Source organism: Mobula hypostoma, chromosome 21 (assembly GCF_963921235.1).
Source record: "Mobula hypostoma chromosome 21, sMobHyp1.1, whole genome shotgun sequence".
Lineage (NCBI taxonomy): Eukaryota > Metazoa > Chordata > Chondrichthyes > Myliobatiformes > Myliobatidae > Mobula > Mobula hypostoma.
In genome coordinates this window covers 51,961,939-51,981,805 of record NC_086117.1, presented here as the reverse complement: position 1 = coordinate 51,981,805, position 19,867 = coordinate 51,961,939, and the positions used below count along the sequence as shown (strand labels likewise).

The window sequence follows — 19,867 nt, the reverse complement described above, 5'->3', positions numbered from 1 at the left end:
GAATGGTCGACGGCCCCCCATGGTGGGACAAAGACTAAATGGGGAAATATCAAAGGCATGTCAAGAGAGAAGTATAATGATGATGGACAATTTAACTTGGATATAATTACACTGGCAAGGGATTTGTGAAGTGTCAGGGATGTTTTCGTAGAGTCCTGAGCTTGGGAATCTGCCCAGAACAGGATGCTCTGTGGAGCTCCCTCAATGCCTTCCCAGTATACCATGGTGCTCCCTCAATGTCTCCCTGGATACCACGGAGCTCCCTCAATGTCTCCCTGGATACCACGGCGCTCCCTCAATCTCTTCCCTGGATACCACGGCACTCCCTCAATCTCTTCCCTGGATACCACGGCGCTCCCTCAATGTCTTCCCTGGATACCACGGAGCTCCCTCAATGTCTCCCTGGATACCACGGCGCTCCCTCAATGTCTTCCCTGGATACCATGGCGCCCCCTCACCACCAGTGGGCGCGCAAAACCCCGCAGCTCGCTCCATGGCAACCGGTTGTTGCGGGACCACGATTCACCGTATGGTCTCATTGGCTTGCCTTTGCCACCGACCAATCGCACGTCGCCTTGCTGAGTGGTCCGGAGCTTGGCCATGGCCGGCTGGGACCCGCTCGGCCGGGCCTTCGCGCTGTTTTGGTGCGGCTTCGTGTGCGGCGGATCCTGCGGCACTGTCGGTGCGGCCTCACCCGGGGGCGGGAACTAAGGGGAACGGGATGGGTCCGGGGACTTTAGCCTACCTGACCCTCTCCGGCTTTGACCATCAGTGGGACAAGTGCTGGGAAGCTGTCCTGCAGAAATATGTTTTCTTGTTATGTATGCTGTTTGTTCCCTTGAATGTGAAGCTTCAATAAGTCGCCTCTAATATTCAGATTTTCAGTAATATCCCTTTGTAATTTAAACCTTGTGGCCCATGTGTCACTCTGGTCAATGTCTGTGGTGTGGAGTCCAGAGCTGTTCATGGCGTGCCCCAACCAGTGATGTATTAATTAACCAAGAGAAGACTTCACTCCCCTTCACTCACTGTTGTCTCTTACAAAAGGTTCAGATCTCGTTTATGAGATTTTAATTTCTGCTCGTGGTGTCCCAAAACTTAGGATTTCCACTGCTAACACCGCCCCCCCATTGAGAAAGTACCGTCTCTTCCTTTTTCTGTTCAAATTGATAGCTCCTGTTTTCAGCCTCCTTCAGCTGTGTAGAACTTAAAATTTATTGCCTCCAATTTTTCATATAACTAATATGCTTTGTACTTCCCAACCTGGAATCAATGGACGCCTCAACTAATGGTAAGGGTCTGTGGTATAAAAAAGTTGGGAATCCCTGATCTAGACGTTGCATCAGCTTCCATTTTTTTTTGCTGATCTTTAGATGTAAAATAGGATTTTTTTTTATAAATGTGTTGGCTAAGGTGGTGGATGTTGTGTGCTGTAAGATGCAATGATCCTTGGCAGCTTCTGATCTAATATAACTATTTCACTATCTAGAGTTCCTTCCATCATTCCTGATTGCATCGGGTCCTGAAGTAAACGTGTTCTTTGTGGGTGAAAACAGTTCTACTTTTAAACTTGGCGTGGAAACAGTTGCAGCTACTGATGGTATGTTTTTAAAGTACATTGGTTTCAACAGTGATTAAGTGAATTGAAGCTATAATTAGTGTTAGCTGGAGTTTGGTTAGTGAGACATTTGCTCTTTCTGTTGGAAAGTTGTGGGTTTAATGCTAATTGACCACACTAACTTCAATGTCATTTCCTGTACAAAAGTGTAAGGAGAACAAAATAATTGTTACCCCAACTCCAATGCAGCATATAAAAAACATTCAGATAAAGAACACAATAATTAAAAAATGCAATAAGTATCAATACATGAGATAGCTGATAGATATTGATTTTTATGTCCATAAAGTGATGTTAGAGTGTACATAAGGTGACTTGACAGGAAATAATAAAGTGGTGGTGGAGGTGTTGATCAGCCTTAGTGCTTGGGGAAAGTGACTGTTTTGAGTCTGGTGGTTCCGGTGTTGATGGGAGTGGGACACAGACCATGAGCAGGGTGGGTGGGATCCTTCATGATGTTCCTCACCCTTTTCCAGCAACTTTCTGTACATGTCCTTAATGCTGGATAAGCTGGTGCCAGTGATGACTACCCGTTGTAGAGCCTTCCTGTCTGCTGCAGTGCAGTTTTCGTGTGGAAAATCTTCGTGCGGTCAGTGTGGATGACTCCGAACTTCTGGTTACTTTACTATATTCATTGATCTGTTTAAGCCCCACTTCAGTGATCCAACCTACCTCAACATCACCAATAGCCTCTTCTTGTTCAACCCTGGATGCCTGAGCAAAGAAAGTTCAACTTCCTCAAGAGGCTAAAGAAGTTTGGCATGCCCCTGCTAACTTTTTAATTGGTACATCAAGTTTAAGTTAAAATTCAAGTTTAATTACTATTCTACCATACAGAGGAATACAGCCAAATGAAACAGCGGTCCTCTGGGGGCCAAGGTGCAAAACACAGTACCGACAGTTATACACAGCACATATAATAGTGTAAACAGTCACACACACCAAAGAACATGTATAGCCCAAGTCCCTGAGTGATGTCTTGTAAGTTGAAGGATATGAAGTTCATGGCTCCACAATCTAAGGTTTTGCATAAACAGGGCATTTATAGAAGAATGGCAAGAAGGAAGCCTTGGCTTTTAAAAAAAACAGTAGCATATTCTTGCCCATAAAGATTTTGCAAAGTGTCACTTAGAAGATACTAAAGATGTGCAAGAAGGTTATGTGGTTGGATGAGACTAATGTGAAACCTTTTGGCCTCAGAACTGCAGTACATGTGGCATAAATCTAATACTGTACATCAGCCAGGTAACATCCCTATTGTAAAGTATGGTGGGGGTAGCGTCATGCTATGGGGATGCTTTTCAGCAGCAGGGACTGAAAATCCAGTCAGGATTGATGGGAAGATGAATACTGCTAAATACAGAGATCTTGGATAAAAACCTGCTATCCTCTGCCAGAAAGCTTAAACCGGGGAGGAACTTCATCTTTCAGCAGTAAAACGCCCTAAAGCAAGAAAATTGATGTCCTCGAGTGGCCTGATCTTAACCCAATTGAACATCTCTGGCAAGACTTCAAGATTGCTATCCACCGCCAAGATTGCTAACCTGGCACAGCTTGAGCAATTTACAATGACAAATAGGCAAATCTTGTTCCATCACATTGTGCAAAGCTAATAGAGACGTATCCACAAAGAATAGCGGCTGAAATAGCTGTGAGAGCTGGTTTAACTGTGTACTGAGCAAAAAGGGATGAATACTTCTGAACTGCTGACATTTCAGCTTCAGAACTTGTAGTTTTTCATGCTTGACAATTTTCCCTATTTTTTTGGCTCCACTCTGGTGGGGGAGAAAAAGGAGCATGTGATTGACAAATAAAAATTCTCAAGTTAAATTGATCAAAAACCCTGAACGTAATAGTCATTTATGTGAAAGGGTTGAGGGCTGAAGAATTTTGCCAGGTACTATACACAACCAAACAAAACAACATTCCTCTAGACCACAGTGCACAACATATATCACACTCCGCACATAGAGCAAGAAGTTAAAAATACAGTTCTAAATACGTGTGCTCTGCATGGCACAAGTAAACAGTACAGTTAGTACAGTAAACAGCTCAGTGTCCTAGTGATGAGACCTCGGTGCTGGCAAGGTATTCATTAGTCTCACAGCCTGAGGGAAGGAGCTGTTACCCAGCCTGGCAGTCCTAGTCCTGATGCTCCTGTACCTCCTTCCTGAGGGTAGCGGGTCAAACAGATTGTGGGATGGGTGGTAAGGATCCTCAACAATGCTTTGGCCCTTCATGTGCAATGCTTCAGGTAAGTGTCATAAATGGGAGGAAGGGAGGTCACAGCAATTCCCCCCCCCACCGCTAATGGGGGAGGTGGAGTGCTGTCCTGGCGAACCTCTTAGATTGAGTACCTTTGTCTTACTAAAATTCATTTCTGCATCTTGAATGGCAATCTGATTTCTTGTACGGCTGAACGTATAATATCCTTAACAGAAAAATAGTGAAACAATCTTTATTTTGAAGACTTTTGCTTTTTTTCTATTCATCAACTGAGGACAGTTTCTCTACTAATTTATTATTCATTCTGTTGATGTGGAGGTTAGAGGGAATAAAGGAATGGGCAACTCACTTTGAAACAAGGAAGCAATTTTGTTAACCTTACTTTTTTTTTAAAGGTTTGTTGCAGTCCAACTGTGTGGAGAGAAATCGCACTGATAATTGGATACTGACTAGTTCTGTTGATGAGGTTAGTTTTTTTAAAATATAGAAACATTCTTGATTTTGTGCTTTGCTTTCTTTACTTCTCATTAAAAAGTTTTCTTCAACCCTGTTGTAGCACAAAAAGGTATCGCATCATTCGTTTGTGCCATGTCATATGATGTAGGTGATCATGGTCACGACTGTAATTGTTCTTCGCAAATTTTACTACACGAGTGGGTGACCCTGATCCATTATCAACACTCTTTGGAGATTATCTGCCTGGCATCAGTGGTTGCATCTAGTAGTCTGAGACTACTAGACAGGTATATGGAGGAATTTAAGGTAGGGGGTTATAGGGGAGGCAGGGTTTGCGGGTTGGCATAACAATGTGGGCTGAAGGGCCTGTACTGTGCTGTACTATTCTATGTTCTATGTTTAACCAGGACTTGTGGTCTGTACCAGCTGCTCATACGACCATCCACCACCTGCTCCCATGGCTTCACGTGACCCTGATTGGGGGGTCGGGGGGAGGTGCTAAGCAGGTACAAAACCTTGCTCAAGGTGGAGTGAAGGACTATCTTACACCTCCTTTGGTAGAGGCGTATCTGAACCCTGGTGGGTGGGGGGGGGGGAGGTGTAGCCACCTCACTAAAACTCCTCTTTAAAATACTCTCAGCATCTCAGATGATCCTGAGCACAGCTAGCTCCTTTAGTCAGGAGCTGCAGCTGGACACACTTCCCACAAGCATAGTCTTGAAGGACACTGGAAGTCTCCCTGATCTCCCACATTTTGCAGGAGAAGCACATCACTGCCCTTACCACCACTGTGAAGGCTCTTAGAATTTAAAAATTCAGAGAACCTTACCTGCACCTGGTTTAACAGAGTCTTTTTACTTACCATTCAAATACTGGCCCGTTATCATAATGGCTGCTCTGCTAGAGCCTGCTTTCCTTTTATTGGCTCATTTGTCTCTCAATTGGCCTCAGAAATACTTTTTTTTTTGAAAAGCTGTTTTAGCCAGTCAGAAAGGACCTTTTTCTAAGCTTCCCACTGCTGCTTCTCCTGGGTTTCAGAATGGAGGCAGGACAATTGCATTGAGGTGGAAGATCAACTGTGATCTTACTGAATGGGCTAAAGGAGATAACTTCACTTGCCCCATCATTGAACTGTTTCCACAATCATGGACTCACTTTCAAGGACTCTTCATTTCATGCTGATTGCTTATTTTTTTCTTTTTATTTATTTTTATATTTTCAGTTTGTTTTCTTCTGCACTCTGGTTGAATGCCCAAGATGCGTGGTCTTTCATTAATTCTGCTATGGTTATTATTCTATAGATTTACTGAGTTTGTCCACAAGAAAATTAGTCTCGGGATTGTATATGGTGCCATATATGTACTTTGTTAATAAATTTACTTTAAACTTTTGAACTTTGAGGAGGAGGTTGAAGGGATGCATGCCTGCTGCATCTGTTCTATACTTAACTTTCCCTTAGATCTTCAGAAGAAAGTGGTATCACTACTTTCAGAAAAAAAATGTTTGGTGGCATATGTTTTGTGTGTTTGGTCTAAGGTGGGGGTTCTCAACATTTCTGTGCCGTGGACCAATACCATTAAGCAGGGATTTTTGATAGCACTGGGAGGGGAGCTGCAGGCTTGGGTTGTGGCACAGGAAGGGATTTGAGCATGGGTCAAAATCTAGTCAGGATGGGAGTGTCTGATGGTAAAGGCGGAGGGTAATGGCTGGAAGCTGAGTCTTCAGTTTGGAAAGTTTAGCATGTCACTGAGCTGCTGTTGTGTGTTTGGTTGGAGTTGGGTCCCCAGCAGGTGAAGAGGTTCAAGTGGAACAGGTAGTTGAGCAGTGATTGGCAGTTGAACTTTGAATGCTCTGAACCATAACTGAACCTTTAATAGTGCCTGAGAGACAGCCTTATGAGATTAGAATTAACTTGAATCATTTCCAAATATATTTCAATTATTTATCTGTCATGTTCTAAATTTTAACATATAATATTGTGCAAAAGACTTGTATCTTGGGTGCCTAAGACTTCTGCCCAGTACTGTAGTAATTTTATGTACTGCATTGTACTGCTGCTGCTAAAAAAAAAACAATTTCATGACATATGTGAGTGATGATAAACCCGATTCTGATCTGGGTCTCTATTGTGGACTGAGAGTGGGAAGGGGGCAGGGAGAGGGGAATCATGGTTGTGAAAAGGGGAAGGGAGATGGGAGGAAGCACCAGAGGGACATTCTGTAATGATCAATAAACCAGTTGTTTGGAATCAAATTACCTAGCCTGGTATCTCAGGGCTGGGTGTGTTTGCACCCACACTAACCTCACCCTGCCCCCCCACCACCCCGGCACTCCTCTGCTACCTGTCCCACACTCCATCCGTAGCACTCCTTCCTCTCCATTCCCAACATCCTTTGCTCCTGCCAGATATGCAAACTTGCTCTTTGCTCCTTGTTGACAAAATACAGTACTTTGCAAAAGTCTTAGGCGTCCTAGCTCATATATATGCCTAAGACTTTTGTACAGTACTGTAAGTGTGGCCAGATTGTGACCAACAATAGCTGAGTGATCTGTTAAAATATCCTGTATCAACTGGTATAATTAGCTCTTGTGAATTTTTATTACAGTTCGACCTGTTGATGGTGAATGTGCAGCTGACTCTGGACCGACCACTCATACTTTGTGAAAATTTATCAGATGAAGTCCGCTGCTGTTCGGAACCTCTCTGCGTTCTCGAAACACTCCGTGTAACTGCCTGTCTAAATGGCAATGTTTCAGCAACACTGCTTGTTCAAGCTATAATATATGTGAACTCCACTTTCCGAGGAATGATAAATGGTCAGTTTACATACAACTTGTGAGTGCTTCGTATGCTGGAACGATCTTCTGTTTTTTTTCTGGGTATGAAAGCAGCTGTAAATGATGCAAATCTTTCTTTCCTTGTCAAGACCATGTGATGTCTGGGCACAATGATATGTAGAGGCTGGTTTCTCCCCATTGTGCAGACTGTGACATGGTGACACACTGGAGCAGCTGGTGGTGTGGCTACCTCAAAACTCCAGACACCTGGTTTCGATCCTCATCTCTAGCGATGTCAGTGTGGAGTTTGCATATTCCTCTGACATCCCAAAAATGTGTGGATGAGTCGGTTAATTAGTTGCATTGTCCATAGTGTGAAGATGAGTGTCAGAATCTGGACAAGAGCTTAATGGGAATGCGGAGAGGACGAGAGGATGAATTAAAATGGGATTCATATTTGTTGATGTCCTGACTAATCATTTAAAATATACCCAACGACTTGGCCTCCACAGCCGTCTGTGGCAATGAGTTCCATAGATTCATTACCCTCTGGCCAAAGAAATTCCTCTTCATCTCTGATCTAAAGGAAAAACATTTGTTGGAGTTTGGTCTAAATGGATTGCTATCACACACAGTAATCATTGGTGTGATGGGTATGCAGTTAATAGGAGAGCAATACTGGAAGAATCTTAATTGAAACCTTCATTTTTTTCTGGTCAACTTCCTTCATTAGTTCCATTGTGGGCTTCTGAATGGATGCTGCTTTGATGCTATGCTGTCTAAAATGAGCCCTTTGTAATGTATGATGCCAGTATTGGGGCCTGTAGGTTGGTTGTGCGTCAGCATTTAATGAAGCAATGTTTCCAAGTCAAAGTCAATTTTATTGTTTGTTTAAGGCAGAGTTTAATAGATTCTTGATTAGTCAGGGCATGAAGGAATACAAGAAGAAGGCAGAAGATTAGGCTGAGAGGGAAAATGGATCAGTCGTGATGGAATGGTAGAGCAGACTTGATGGGCCAAATGACCTAATTTTTCTCCTATATCTTAGGTCTTATGCATGTGCAGTGTAAAACATACGTAGCACCAGATAAGCAGCATTTACGAGATAGACATGAATTAAACATAAATGATACACAATTCCTTATAAGAAAGAGCACAATTCGAAAAAAAATAAGTAACATACAAAGTGGTCAGTTTTGCAATGCAGAGGTCATGATTAGGGTTGTTTTGGTTGGTTCAAAAAGTGAGTGATTGAAGAGAAGTAGCTGTTCTTGAGCCTCGTGGTGTTGGGACTGCAGGCTTCTGTACCTTCTGCCTGATGGTAGCTGTGAGGTGGCAGGGCTTGGATGGTGGGGATCTTTGATGATGGGTGCTGTTTCTTTGAGGCAGTGGCTCCTGTACGTGTTACTGATGGTGGGAAGGGAAGTATTGGACAGAGTCCAGTTCTCTGCAGTTTGTGAGGTACCTGTGCATTCGAATGATGCAGCCAGTCGGGATTCTTACAACTTTCGGGATACTTTCTCTGAATTGGTTAACTAAACAAGTTTTGAGTGTTTCGAGTAGAAATTTGGAAAAAGCATTGAGTCATTTTATTATCTGGACTGAACTTAGTATTTAGTGGGAATGAGTGTTTTAACAGTTTTAAACCAGTATCAGTTCCAATGATTTCTCAAGGCTTTGAGCATGGATCAGTACAGCACGGGACAGGCCATTTGGCCCATGATGTACCGGTTGGGATGTCCCTGGTACAGTAATGGTTTATGATACAGTAAATGTTGTTTAAAAAAAATCCTCTGGAATGTATGAGTTCTGAATGTATAGGGCGAGGACTTGGTTTTCACAATGCGGGCTACTGTTCTGCATATTGAATTTGTGAATTAATGATAATTTATTAAAACACGGGGTTACATTTCTTAATTCCTTTTTAAACAACAAATGTGTTTTTATTTGTGATCTTTTAATTGTTTGATGTGATGTAATTCCCCGTCTAATCTGAGGCTGCTCAGTCTGTCCGTGGCTGTTTCCAACCAGATCATGATCAGAAGGAAACGCCATATAATTCACTGTTGAGTCTGAGGCTGTTTGGCCTGTCCGTTGGTGTTTTCAGCCTGATCACAATTGGAAGCAGGGAACTCCAGCTAATTCACCATATATTCTGAGGCTGCTCAGTCTGTCCATGGATTTTTTCCAGCCGGATCACAAGTAGAAGAAGGGAACGCTAGCTAACTCACCGTCTGGTCTAAGGCTGCTTGGCCTGTCCATCTAATAACGCAAGTACGAGGAATTCTGCAGATGCTGGAAATTCAAGCAACACACATCAAAGTTGCTGGTGAACGCAGCAGGCCAGGCAGCATCTCTAGGAAGAGGTACAGTCGACGTTTCAGGCCGAGACCCTTCGTCAGGACTAACTGGAGAGTTAGTAAGAGATTTGAAAGTGGGAGGGGGAGGGCCCACAATAAACTAGTCCTGACGAAGGGTCTCGGCCTGAAATGTCGACTGTACCTCTTCCTAGAGATGCTGCCCGGCCTGCTGCGTTCACCAGCAACTTTGATGTGTGTGGCCTGTCCATCGATGTTTCCAGCCGGATCAAGATTAGAGGGAGGGAACGCCAGTTAATTTACCATCTAGTCTGAGGCTGCTCAGGCTGTCCATGGATGTTTCCAGCCAGATCACGATCAGAAGTAGGAAACTCCAGCTAATTCATCTTCTAGTCTGAGCTTGCTCAGCCTGTCCGTGGATGTTTCCAGTTGGATCACAATTAGAAGAAGGGAACTCCAGTTAATTCACCATATACTCTGAGGCTGCTCAGCCTATCAATGGATGTTGCCAGCTGGATCACAATTAGAAGAAGGAAACTCTGGCTGATTCACTGTCTAGTCTGAGGCTGCTTGGCCTGTCCATGGATGTTTCCAGCTGGATCACAGTTAGAAGATGGGAACGCCAGCTCATTCCCCATCTATTTTGAGGGTACTCAGGCCCATGCAGTATCACTGTGACAGGCCTCATGTATATCTGAATGGGTGATCCATTGTGGGACTGACACACTTTGAGGAGTGCAGTGCTGTTCTGCTTCTTGTGGTATTTAGTTCTCAGAATCACGTTAATCATGAGCTGTTTAATGTTTCTGTTTTTATTTTAATAGAAAACAAGATGCAGATTCCAAAACAAAAGTACCGTCCACTTGGACCCTGCCCGTGCAACTTAACCGCAAGAGCTTGTGATGTAGGATGCTGCTGTGATAAGGTATGCCTGTTCTTCATACCACACATTAATCAATCAGCTGTGGATTTTTAATCATTTTACACAAATTGTGAAATTTTACCATATATAAATTAAATTTAAATGACAGCTGTTGGTGGTGTATCTGTGTGTGTGTGTGTAACTGTGCATGTGGGTTATTCAGGTTTAAATTTATCTGCCTTTATGGATGGCAGACATTTGGAATAATTTGAGGCCTAGTGGTGTCTCCATTTCAAAATCTGCAGTTGTGATGTTCACTCTTCAACGGTGGCAGAAATTTCTGAGTAACGCACTGAAAACACTGGAGGAACGCAGCAGATCAGGCAGCGTCTACTGGGAGAGGGGGATAAACGGTTGATGTTTCAGGCTAAGACCCTTCAGTAACAGTGGAACTTTTTGAGTAACGCCCTCAAAATTCTGGAGGAACTCAGCAGATCAGGCAGCATCTATGGAGGGGAATAAACAATCAACGTTTTGGGCTGAGGCCTTTCACTGATGGTGGAAATTTCTGAGTAGCACACTCAAAATACTGGAGGAACCTAGCAAATCAGACAGCATCTATGGAGGGGAAATAAACAGTTGATGTTTCAGGCCTAGACCCTTCATCAAGTGGAAATTTCTGTCAGTTGAACACAACGAGGATTGATACTGTTTGATCTGCTGTGTATTAACATTACCCTGTGCTCTTTCATTCCCTTTCAGTATCTCCTTTGTCATATCCCCCTCCATCTACACTTTCCCTAACTTGTTTCCTCCATTTCCCAGTATATGTGAAAGGGTGAGACAATAACTGTTTCTTATTCCACAGATGCTACCTGAACACCTGAGTATTTCCAGGATTTTCTGTTTGTATTTCACGTTTCCATCACCTTCAACTTTTTTAATTCTTAAAAAGATTTCTCTGTTGTGAGTGTTTTGTCATATCTCATTGAATCTGAAATATGCATTTTTAAATAAATATACCTTTTTTGTTTCCAGGAATGCACACCTGACATGATTGAGCTGTTTAATTCCCACTGCTTTCCAGGAATATTCGGTGGCAATGTGTCCCAACCCTTTGACCAGCTATGCTCTGTTCAGACTGTGCCAAGATCTCCTGACTGGTTCCCATTCCTCTGTGTGCAGTCTTCTCTGGAGAACTCACCATATTTGGGGCTGTTCTTTGAAGGCAATACTGTGTAAGTTTATGTAATTGTAAACAAAGAGTCTATCATTGGTAAAATTATTTTTCTAAATAATCTTTTGTGCTTGTACAGCATAGAACAATACAGCACAGGAAGAGGGCATTCGGCCCACAAAGTTGAGCTGAACCAACTAAAAAGAAAATCAAAATCACCTGAACACCAATCCCTCCTACCTATACCATGCCCATATCCCTCCATCTTCCTCCTATTCATGTCCCTATCTAAGTGTCTCTTAAAAGCCTCTAATGTACCACCATACCAGACAGCGCATTCCAGGCATCCACCACTCTCTGAATAAAAAACTTATCCCTCATATCTCCCTTGAACTGACCCCCTCTCACCTTCAATACATGCCCTCTGGTATTAGACATTTCAACCCTGGGAAAGAGATACTCCCTGTCTACTCTATCTCTGCCTCTCATAATCTTATGAACATCTATCAGATCTCCCCTCAGCCTCCTGTGCTCCGGAGAAAACAACCCAAGTTTATCTAGCCTCTCATGATAGCACATGCCTTCTAAACCAGGCAGCATCCTGGTAAACCTCTTCTGCATCCTCTCCAAAGCCTATTGTGGGTAACCAGAACTGCATGCAATACTCCAGATGTGGCTTAAACAGAGTTTTATAAAGTTGCAACATAACCACTTGACTTTTCAACTCAATGCCGCGACTAATTTAAAAAAAAGCATTCCATAAGCCGCCTTAGTCACTGTATTGACATGTAGCCACTTTCAAGGAGCTGTGAATTTGGATCCCAAGATCTCTACTGGGCAACACTGTTAAGGATCTTGCCCTTAACAGTGTACTGTCTCCTTGTATTTGCTCTACCAAGGTGCAACACCTCATTTATTTGGGTTAAACTCCATCTGCCATTTCTCTGTTCATATCTGCAACTGATTTCTATTATGCTGTGTTCTTTACCAGTCTTCTACACTATCCATAACTCCACCAATCTTGGTAGCATCCGCAAACCTACTTACCCACCCATCGACATTTTCATCCATGTCATTTATATACATCACTAACAGCAGAGGTCCCTGCAGAACTCCACTAATTACAGACCTCCAGCTCGAATAAGTCCCTTCAACCTCCACCCTCTGTCTTCCATGTGCAAGCCAGTTCTGAATCCAAACAGCCAATTTGCTATGGACCCCATGAATCTCAATCTTCTGGATTAGCCTCCCATGAGAGACTTCCTCAAATATCTTACCAAAATTCATGTAGACAAAATCCACTGCCCTACCCTCATCAATCTCTCTCTTTGTGTCTTCCTCTCCCTCCCCGTTCTATATATTACATGCTTTTGGTCTATTTCAGATTTTGATTATTTGATCTTTGAGCTGCTGTTGGAATGTTTATCTGTACTTTAAAATGGTGCATTGGTGTCAAGTGCCAAATGTTTCTGATCTTCATCTGCACTCTAACTTCAGTCTAACTACACTCTGACTCCAGTTATCTGCACTTTAATAAGGTGCATTGGTGCAAAATGCCAAGTGTTTTTCATCTTCACCTAACCTCTAACTCCAGCCTAACCCATTTAATTTGGTAATTCACTTAACCAAGCAAACAAGAGATCCCACTGGAACAGTGAAATGTTTTGTTATTTTGTTAGGCTAATACTTAATTTGCCTTTATCTTTGCAAGTCCTGGCAGTCCTGTATCTTTTTATCATAATTCAAATTTGTTGCATTACAGGTTATATTCCCCTTATATTTTTCTTGTACTTTTTGAGGTACATTTTGACTTTAATCTCAACTGACTCTGATGCCCACTGTTTCAAGTTAGTGAGCAAAAGAAAACTTTTCCTTGGTGTATAATACACTTTGCAGCAAACAGTTCCACATTGCATTATCAGTGGACCCGCCTCCACCCCAACCTCCTTCCAAGAAGTATGATTATTACATTCACCAGGACAGGAAAGGAAGGGGGCAGAAGTCAGAATAAGAAGGTGGGGGAGGGGGAGGAGGACAAGCTTGCAGATGATAGGTAGAAGAGGTAAAGAGCTGAAGGAGGAGGAATCTAATAGAAGAAGACAATGGACCATGGAGGAAGGGGGAAGAGGAGAGGAACCAGAGGGAGATGAGTGGAGAGAGGGAACTAGAATGGGAAATGGAAAAATATGAAGGGTCTCATCCTGAAATGTTGACTGTTTATTCTCCTCCTTGGATGCTACCTAACCTGCTGAGTGCCTGCAGCATTTTGAGTGTGTTGCTCTGGGTTTCCGGCATCTGCAGAATCTCCTGTGTTTAGGCAAGAAGAATTCTAAATGACATAGAAGTGATATGTCATTCAGCAATTCTTCTCATTCAGTGATGTTCTGAGCAGTTAGGATTTGAAGGAAGCATCTTTTATGATGGAGTGAATGATAAATGTGGTAAGGTATTTGCTAATGACTGTAGAAACAGTATTGCATCAGGTGTATGCCACTGAAACACCCCATTTTGGCCATATCGATGGTTGTGTTTCTGACAGTTCTTGTAGTCATCTTCTTATGATGAGAGCTTTCCCTAGATCAGGGGTTCCCAACCTTTTTATGCATGGAGCCTTACCATTAACTGAAGGGTCCGCGGAGCCCACGTTGGAAACCCCTGCCCTAGACGCATCAATATCACTTCTTTCAGTGTCTCCTAGAGGTAATGGATTTATATTGATACCAGATGGGGCATCCTTGAAATCGGAGATCTTGTTTTGAATGCAGTTGAATGTCTCTCTTGGATTCCATGTGGTAAAATTCTCTGCCTGCTGAAATTTAATCTTTTTTTGTGATTTTTTTTTTTCCTTTCAATAGTGATGTTGCTGAGGAACTTTCCTTTGGCGTGGCCACGTCTACAACAGTAAACATTCCTGTTGGCTACCATCAGGGAGATCCTATCGTTAGACGTGAAGATGAGCTCTTTACCATTCCACAGGTAGGAAAGGCAGGGCACCTTTTACACAACATTTTCAAGGAGGACTGAAAATATATTAGCATCCATATTGTACTCTTGGTAACGAGGTAAATTTTGTAGTATTCAGTGTAGTAAGTCTAATCAGGCAGTTTATAAACTGTTTAATTTCTAAAACCTGGAAACAGGTAATCTGTAATTTTGTTGCATTGTTACCTTCACCATCATTCCTAGATATGTGTGATTGCTGTTGTGCAGATATGGAATTGTAAAATAGGCAGATCAGATACCTAAATCTCCAAAGTTAGAAGAACAGAATTAATCTTGTATTTTCATATAGCATGTTGGGCAGAGAGCGGCTGAAAGCTAAATTGATCACTGTAAATGCTGCCTGCAGAGCTGTGGTTAAACCATCTCACAATGCAAATTGTCTGGAGGAAAACAATTTACAATATACCTATTAGGAAAATTGAAAATAAGAGCAGGAATAAGCCCTTTGGTAGAGTCAGACAGCGCAGAGTCAGGCCCTTTGAATCACCATGTCCATACTGATTATCATGTACCCATCTACGTTAATGCTCTGCTTTTCTGTTTTCCCTATGAAACTAGAAAACCACAATTGCCTACAATATATTGCATCTGTCACATGTTTGCCTACTCACTTAACTTTTCCAAATTGCCTTGAGCTTTGTTGAATCTTTCTCCAGAGCTCACAAGCCCATCTGTATCATTGGTAAATTTGGAACATTGGTACATTTGATTCCCTAATCCAAGTAATTAATTTATCTTGTGAATTACTGGACACTGATCCCAGCTGTGCTAACTAGTTACCACCCACATCCGTAAGGAGTTAGAATGTGGAAATCCCAATAGTTTCTACTCTCTGGTTTTTCTGTCCGAATGTTTTCAGCCCATGTGCTGTAACTAATTTCCAATAAGGGACTTTATCAAAGGCATTTGAAAATAAGGGTGAAATATTGCTTGTACTAAGTTTTATTGTTAAAATGTTATAAGACCATAAGATATAGGAGCAGAATTTTCCCTCTCAGCCTCAATCTCCTGCCTTCTCCCCATATCCCTTCATGCCCTGACTAATCAGAAACTATCAACTTCTGCCTTAAATATACCCAATGACTTGGCTTCCACATCCATCTATGGCAATGAATTCCACAGATTCCCAACATCTGACTAAAGAAATTCCTCCTCATCTCTGTTCTAAATGGATGTTCCTCTATTCTGAAGCTGTGTCCTCTGGTCTTCGACTCTCTCACCACAGGAAACATCCTCTCCACATTCACTCTATCGAGGCCTATCAACATTCAATAGATTTTGAATAGAGGTCCAGAGCCATCAAATGCTCCTCATGTGACAAGCCTTTGAATCCCGAAATCATGTTCATGAACCTCCTTTGAACCCTCTGCAATGTCAACACATCCTTCCTTAGATAAGGGCCCAAAACTGCTGACAGTACACCAAGTGCATTAATAAGTCTCAATATTACATTCTTGTTTTTATATTCTAGTCCTCTTGAAATGAATGCTAACATTGCATTTGACTTCCTCACCACATACTCAACCTGCAAATGAACCTTTAGGGAATCCTGCACAAGGAGTCCCAAGTCCATTTGCAACTCTGATTTTTGAATTTTCTCTCCATTTAGAAAATAGTCTGCACTTTTATTCCTTCTACCAAATTGGATGACCATACACTTTCCGACATTGTATTCCATTTGCTACTTTTTGCCTATTCTCCTAATCTAAGTCCTTCTGTAGCCTCTCTACTTCCTCAGAACTACTTGCCCCTCCACCTATCTTTGTATGAACCACAAATTTGACTATAAAGCTATCAATTCCATCATCCAAATTGTTGATGTAAAACGTAAAAGAAGCGGTCCAAACACAGACTGTTGTGGAACACCACTAGTCACTGGCAGCCAACCAGAAAAGGCTCCCTTTATTCCCGCTCTTCGCTGTCTGCCAATCAGTCAATGCTCTATCAAAGCTGGTATCTTTCCTGTAATACCATGGGCTCTTAACGTGTTTAGCAGTCTCATGTGCGGCACCTTGTCAAAGGCCTTCTGAAAATCCAATTACACAATATCCACTGATTCTCCTCTGTCTACCCTGCTTGTTATTTCTTCAAAGAATTCCAATAGATTTATCAGGCAAAATTTTCGCTCAAGGAAAAAATGCGGACTACGGCCTATTTTATCATGTGCGTCCAAGTGCCCTGACACCACATCCTTAACTATCGACTCTTAACATCTTCCCACTAAGGTCAGACTAACTGGCCTATAATTTCCTTACTTTTGCCTTTCTCCCTTCTTGAAACGGACATTTGCAATTTTCCAGTCTTCCGGAACAATCCTGTTTTTGATCAGCTCCTTAGTCTTGCTGACATTGACTGAGGTTGTTTTTGTGGGACCAGTCAGCCCATAGTGCTTTACTTTGAAGGAAAACATTTGATGAAAATAATCTTTTAAAAATGTTCATATTTAATCAAGAGTAAATATTAGTTTCAGTTAGAAATAGTTAATGTGAGGGTAGGCTCAGGTGGATTTCCAACAGAGGCATACAATAATACTAGACGGAATTAACATCTTCAACCCAACTTGTCTATGCTGACTAAGGTGTCTTCCTGAGCTTGTCCTCTTTGCCTTCATTTGGCTCTATCCCTCCAAACGTTTTCTATCCATGTGGAGTTTAGGTGATGAAGAAGGTATAAAGGATGCTCAAAGTAAGAACTCAAAATAATGGAAATACCGTCCAAACAGATTCCATGTTTCAGGTCTAAGTCATTTATCAGATCTGTGAAAGACAAAAAAGTCACAGGGAGGGTGGGGAAAGAGAATGTCTCTGATGGGGTGACCATGGGGTCAAGCTGTAATAAGGTTAGAGAGTGAGAACGTAGACAAAAGGAACTTGTAAAGTCATAGTTCCCATTCTCTCTTTGACCAGATAACTTGTCTAACAGCTTAACCCCCACATCACTCTGATTGTATCGGGTGACATTCATTTCCCTACATCCCTACACACACTGCACCTTTACAAACGTTTTTTGTCTGGCGGCGGGGGTGGGGGGGGTGTGATGGGTTTCTGATGGGGGAGGTGTCTCTGACCTGAAATATTATCTCTGTTTCTTTGCCGACTGATGCAGCCTACCCTGACTACTTCCAGAAATTTCTGTTTTTGTTCAATTAGTATCTATAGCTTCATTTCTGACTAAGCATGAAGTTTTCTTTGTTCAAATTGAAATTTGTTGCTCTGCTTTAGTTTTTAAAGTGAAATCGATGATACTATGGTCACTTTTTCTTCTGGGAACTTTACAGCAAGATTTAGGGCAATCTCTTGTTGTATGGTATGAAAATAACCTGTTCCCTATGTAGTTCCTCAACTGTCTGATTTCAATATCCATTTTGTATACAGTACTGTGTAGAAGTCTTAGTCATATCCGCACCGGGGTGCATGAAAAGAGCTACTTTTTAATCAGGAGGGCGATCGAGATTTCAAAAACAGGGTTTCGCAGTGGTTTTTCTGATTTGAGGAGCGACAAGTCAGCAAGCGGAAGTGTGTAAAAAGAGCTACCTTTCAGTCAGGTCTGTTCAAGGTATAAAAAGCAGAGCTTCAAGCCAATTTTCTCTGAGTTGGACAATCCACTGCAGGTGTGTGTGAAAAGAGCTACTTTTTAATCAGGAGGGTGATTGAGATTTCAAAGGCAGATCTTTGTGGCAGTTTCTCTAGTTTGAAGAGTGAACAATCAGCAAGAGAGATTCATTAGAAAGGGCCAATGAGAATAATTCAAGTACAAGTGGAGCAGCCATTCTTTTGAGTGTGCCAATGTTCAGAGTGGCTTTGGCTCATCACATTTGGGTGAGGTACATTGTCTTTTATCTCCCTCTCTGTCTTGCTTGCTGTCTCTCCCTCTCTCTCTCTCTTTCTGTCTTTCTCTGACTCTCTGTCCCTGTCGCTGTCTGTCTCGCTTGCTGTCTCTGCCCCTCTGTCTCCTGCTCTGCCTGTGTGTGTTTCTCTGTTCCCCCCCATCCCCCCCACCCTATCTCTCCCTCCTCCCCTTCCCCTGTCATTATCTGTTCGGGCTTAGTAGGTTTGGTTCTAGTGGCAGTGTTTTGAACTTTCATTGCTGTCTCCCACATATATACATCTGCAATGTATTAAGAAACTGGAGCTGCAGCTCGATGACCTTCGACTTGTACTGGAGAATGAGGAGATGATAGACAGGAGCTGCAGGGAAGTAGTCACCCTGAGGTTGCATGACAGGTAACTGGCTGACTGTCAGGAGGAAGAGGAGGGGAAATGCACAGGCAGAGCAGAGTACACCTGTGGCTGTTTCTCTCAATAGTAAGTATACAATTTTAGATATTATTGAGGGGGATGACCTACCAGAATGGAGCCACAATGACCAGGTCCCTGGCACTGAGTCTGATGCTGTGGCTCAGTAGAACAGAGAGCTGAACAGAACCAAAAATAGAATCAAATATCGCTGTGATAGTTGTATGCTCTAGTATCAATTGTTTGGTGACAATAAAGTATAAAGTAAAAGTATTTGAACTGTAGGCTTTGTCAGAGGATCAGAGACGAGGTTCTGTGGTTGCAGTAGAAACATCCGATGGTATGTTGCCTCTCTGGTGCCAGGATTGGGTCCATGACATTCTCAAGGGCGAGGGTGAGCAGCCAGAAGTCTTGGTACATATTGGCACCAATGACATTGGTAGACAAGCTGAGGAGGTCCTGAAGATAAATTTTAGGGAGCTAGTTAGAACGCTGAGAAACAGGACCTCCAGGGTAGTAATCTCTGGAATGCTGCCTGTGAGGGTAAGAATAGAATGATTTGGCAGGTGAATGCATGGCTGAGGAACTGGTGCAGGGGACGGGTTCAGATTTAGGGATCATTGAGATCTCGTCTGGGGAAGATATGACCTGTACAAAAGGGATGGGTTACACCTGAAGCTGAAGGTCTAATATCCTTGCAGGCAGGTTGCCTAGAGTTGTTCAGGTGGGTTTAAACTAGTTTGGCAGGGGGTTGGAAATCACAGTGATGGTGCTGAAGAATAAGTAGTTGGTTTATAAACAATGTGTAGTGAGGCTGCTAGCAAGAAGAAGCTGATGATAAAGCAAAATTGCAGTCAACAGGATGAGTTGCAATGTAAAAAGCGGACAAAGTTGAAAGGGGTGAATACAGGACTGAATGTTTTATATTTAAATATGCGCAGTATATGGAATAAGGTTGATGAACTTGTAGCGTAGTTACAGATTGGCAGGTATAGTATGATGTTACAGGCATCACTGAATCATGGCTGAAAGAAGACTATAGCTGGGACCTTAATGTCCAAGGATACACATTGTATTGAAAGGACAGGCGGGAAGACAGAGGGGATGGCGTTGCTCTGCTGTTTTAAAAAAAAAGGAAATCAAATTATTAGAAAGAGATGACATAGGTCCGGAAGGTGTTGAATCGTTGTGGAT

General features: G+C 42.5%; 1 protein-coding gene across 3 annotated transcripts in view; it reads left to right on the top strand.

The window, feature by feature from the left end:
• The first annotated feature begins 594 nt into the window (after nt 1–594).
• Nucleotides 595–19,867, top strand: part of tctn2 (tectonic family member 2) — a 53,362-nt gene continuing 34,089 nt past the window's right edge. The window contains exons 1-7 of one of the 3 annotated variants that reach the window (XM_063073998.1): nt 595–682; nt 1,490–1,600; nt 4,240–4,310; nt 6,907–7,117; nt 10,221–10,321; nt 11,297–11,496; nt 14,291–14,411. In XM_063073998.1, coding sequence (XP_062930068.1) covers nt 601–682; nt 1,490–1,600; nt 4,240–4,310; nt 6,907–7,117; nt 10,221–10,321; nt 11,297–11,496; nt 14,291–14,411 — 897 coding nt within the window. In that variant the 5' untranslated portion in view covers nt 595–600. Of the gene's footprint in view, nt 683–702; nt 1,292–1,489; nt 1,601–4,239; nt 4,311–4,400; nt 4,607–6,906; nt 7,118–10,220; nt 10,322–11,296; nt 11,497–14,290; nt 14,412–19,867 lie in introns of those variants that run through there. The other 2 variants (XM_063073999.1, XM_063074000.1) reach the window with 2 other exon arrangements.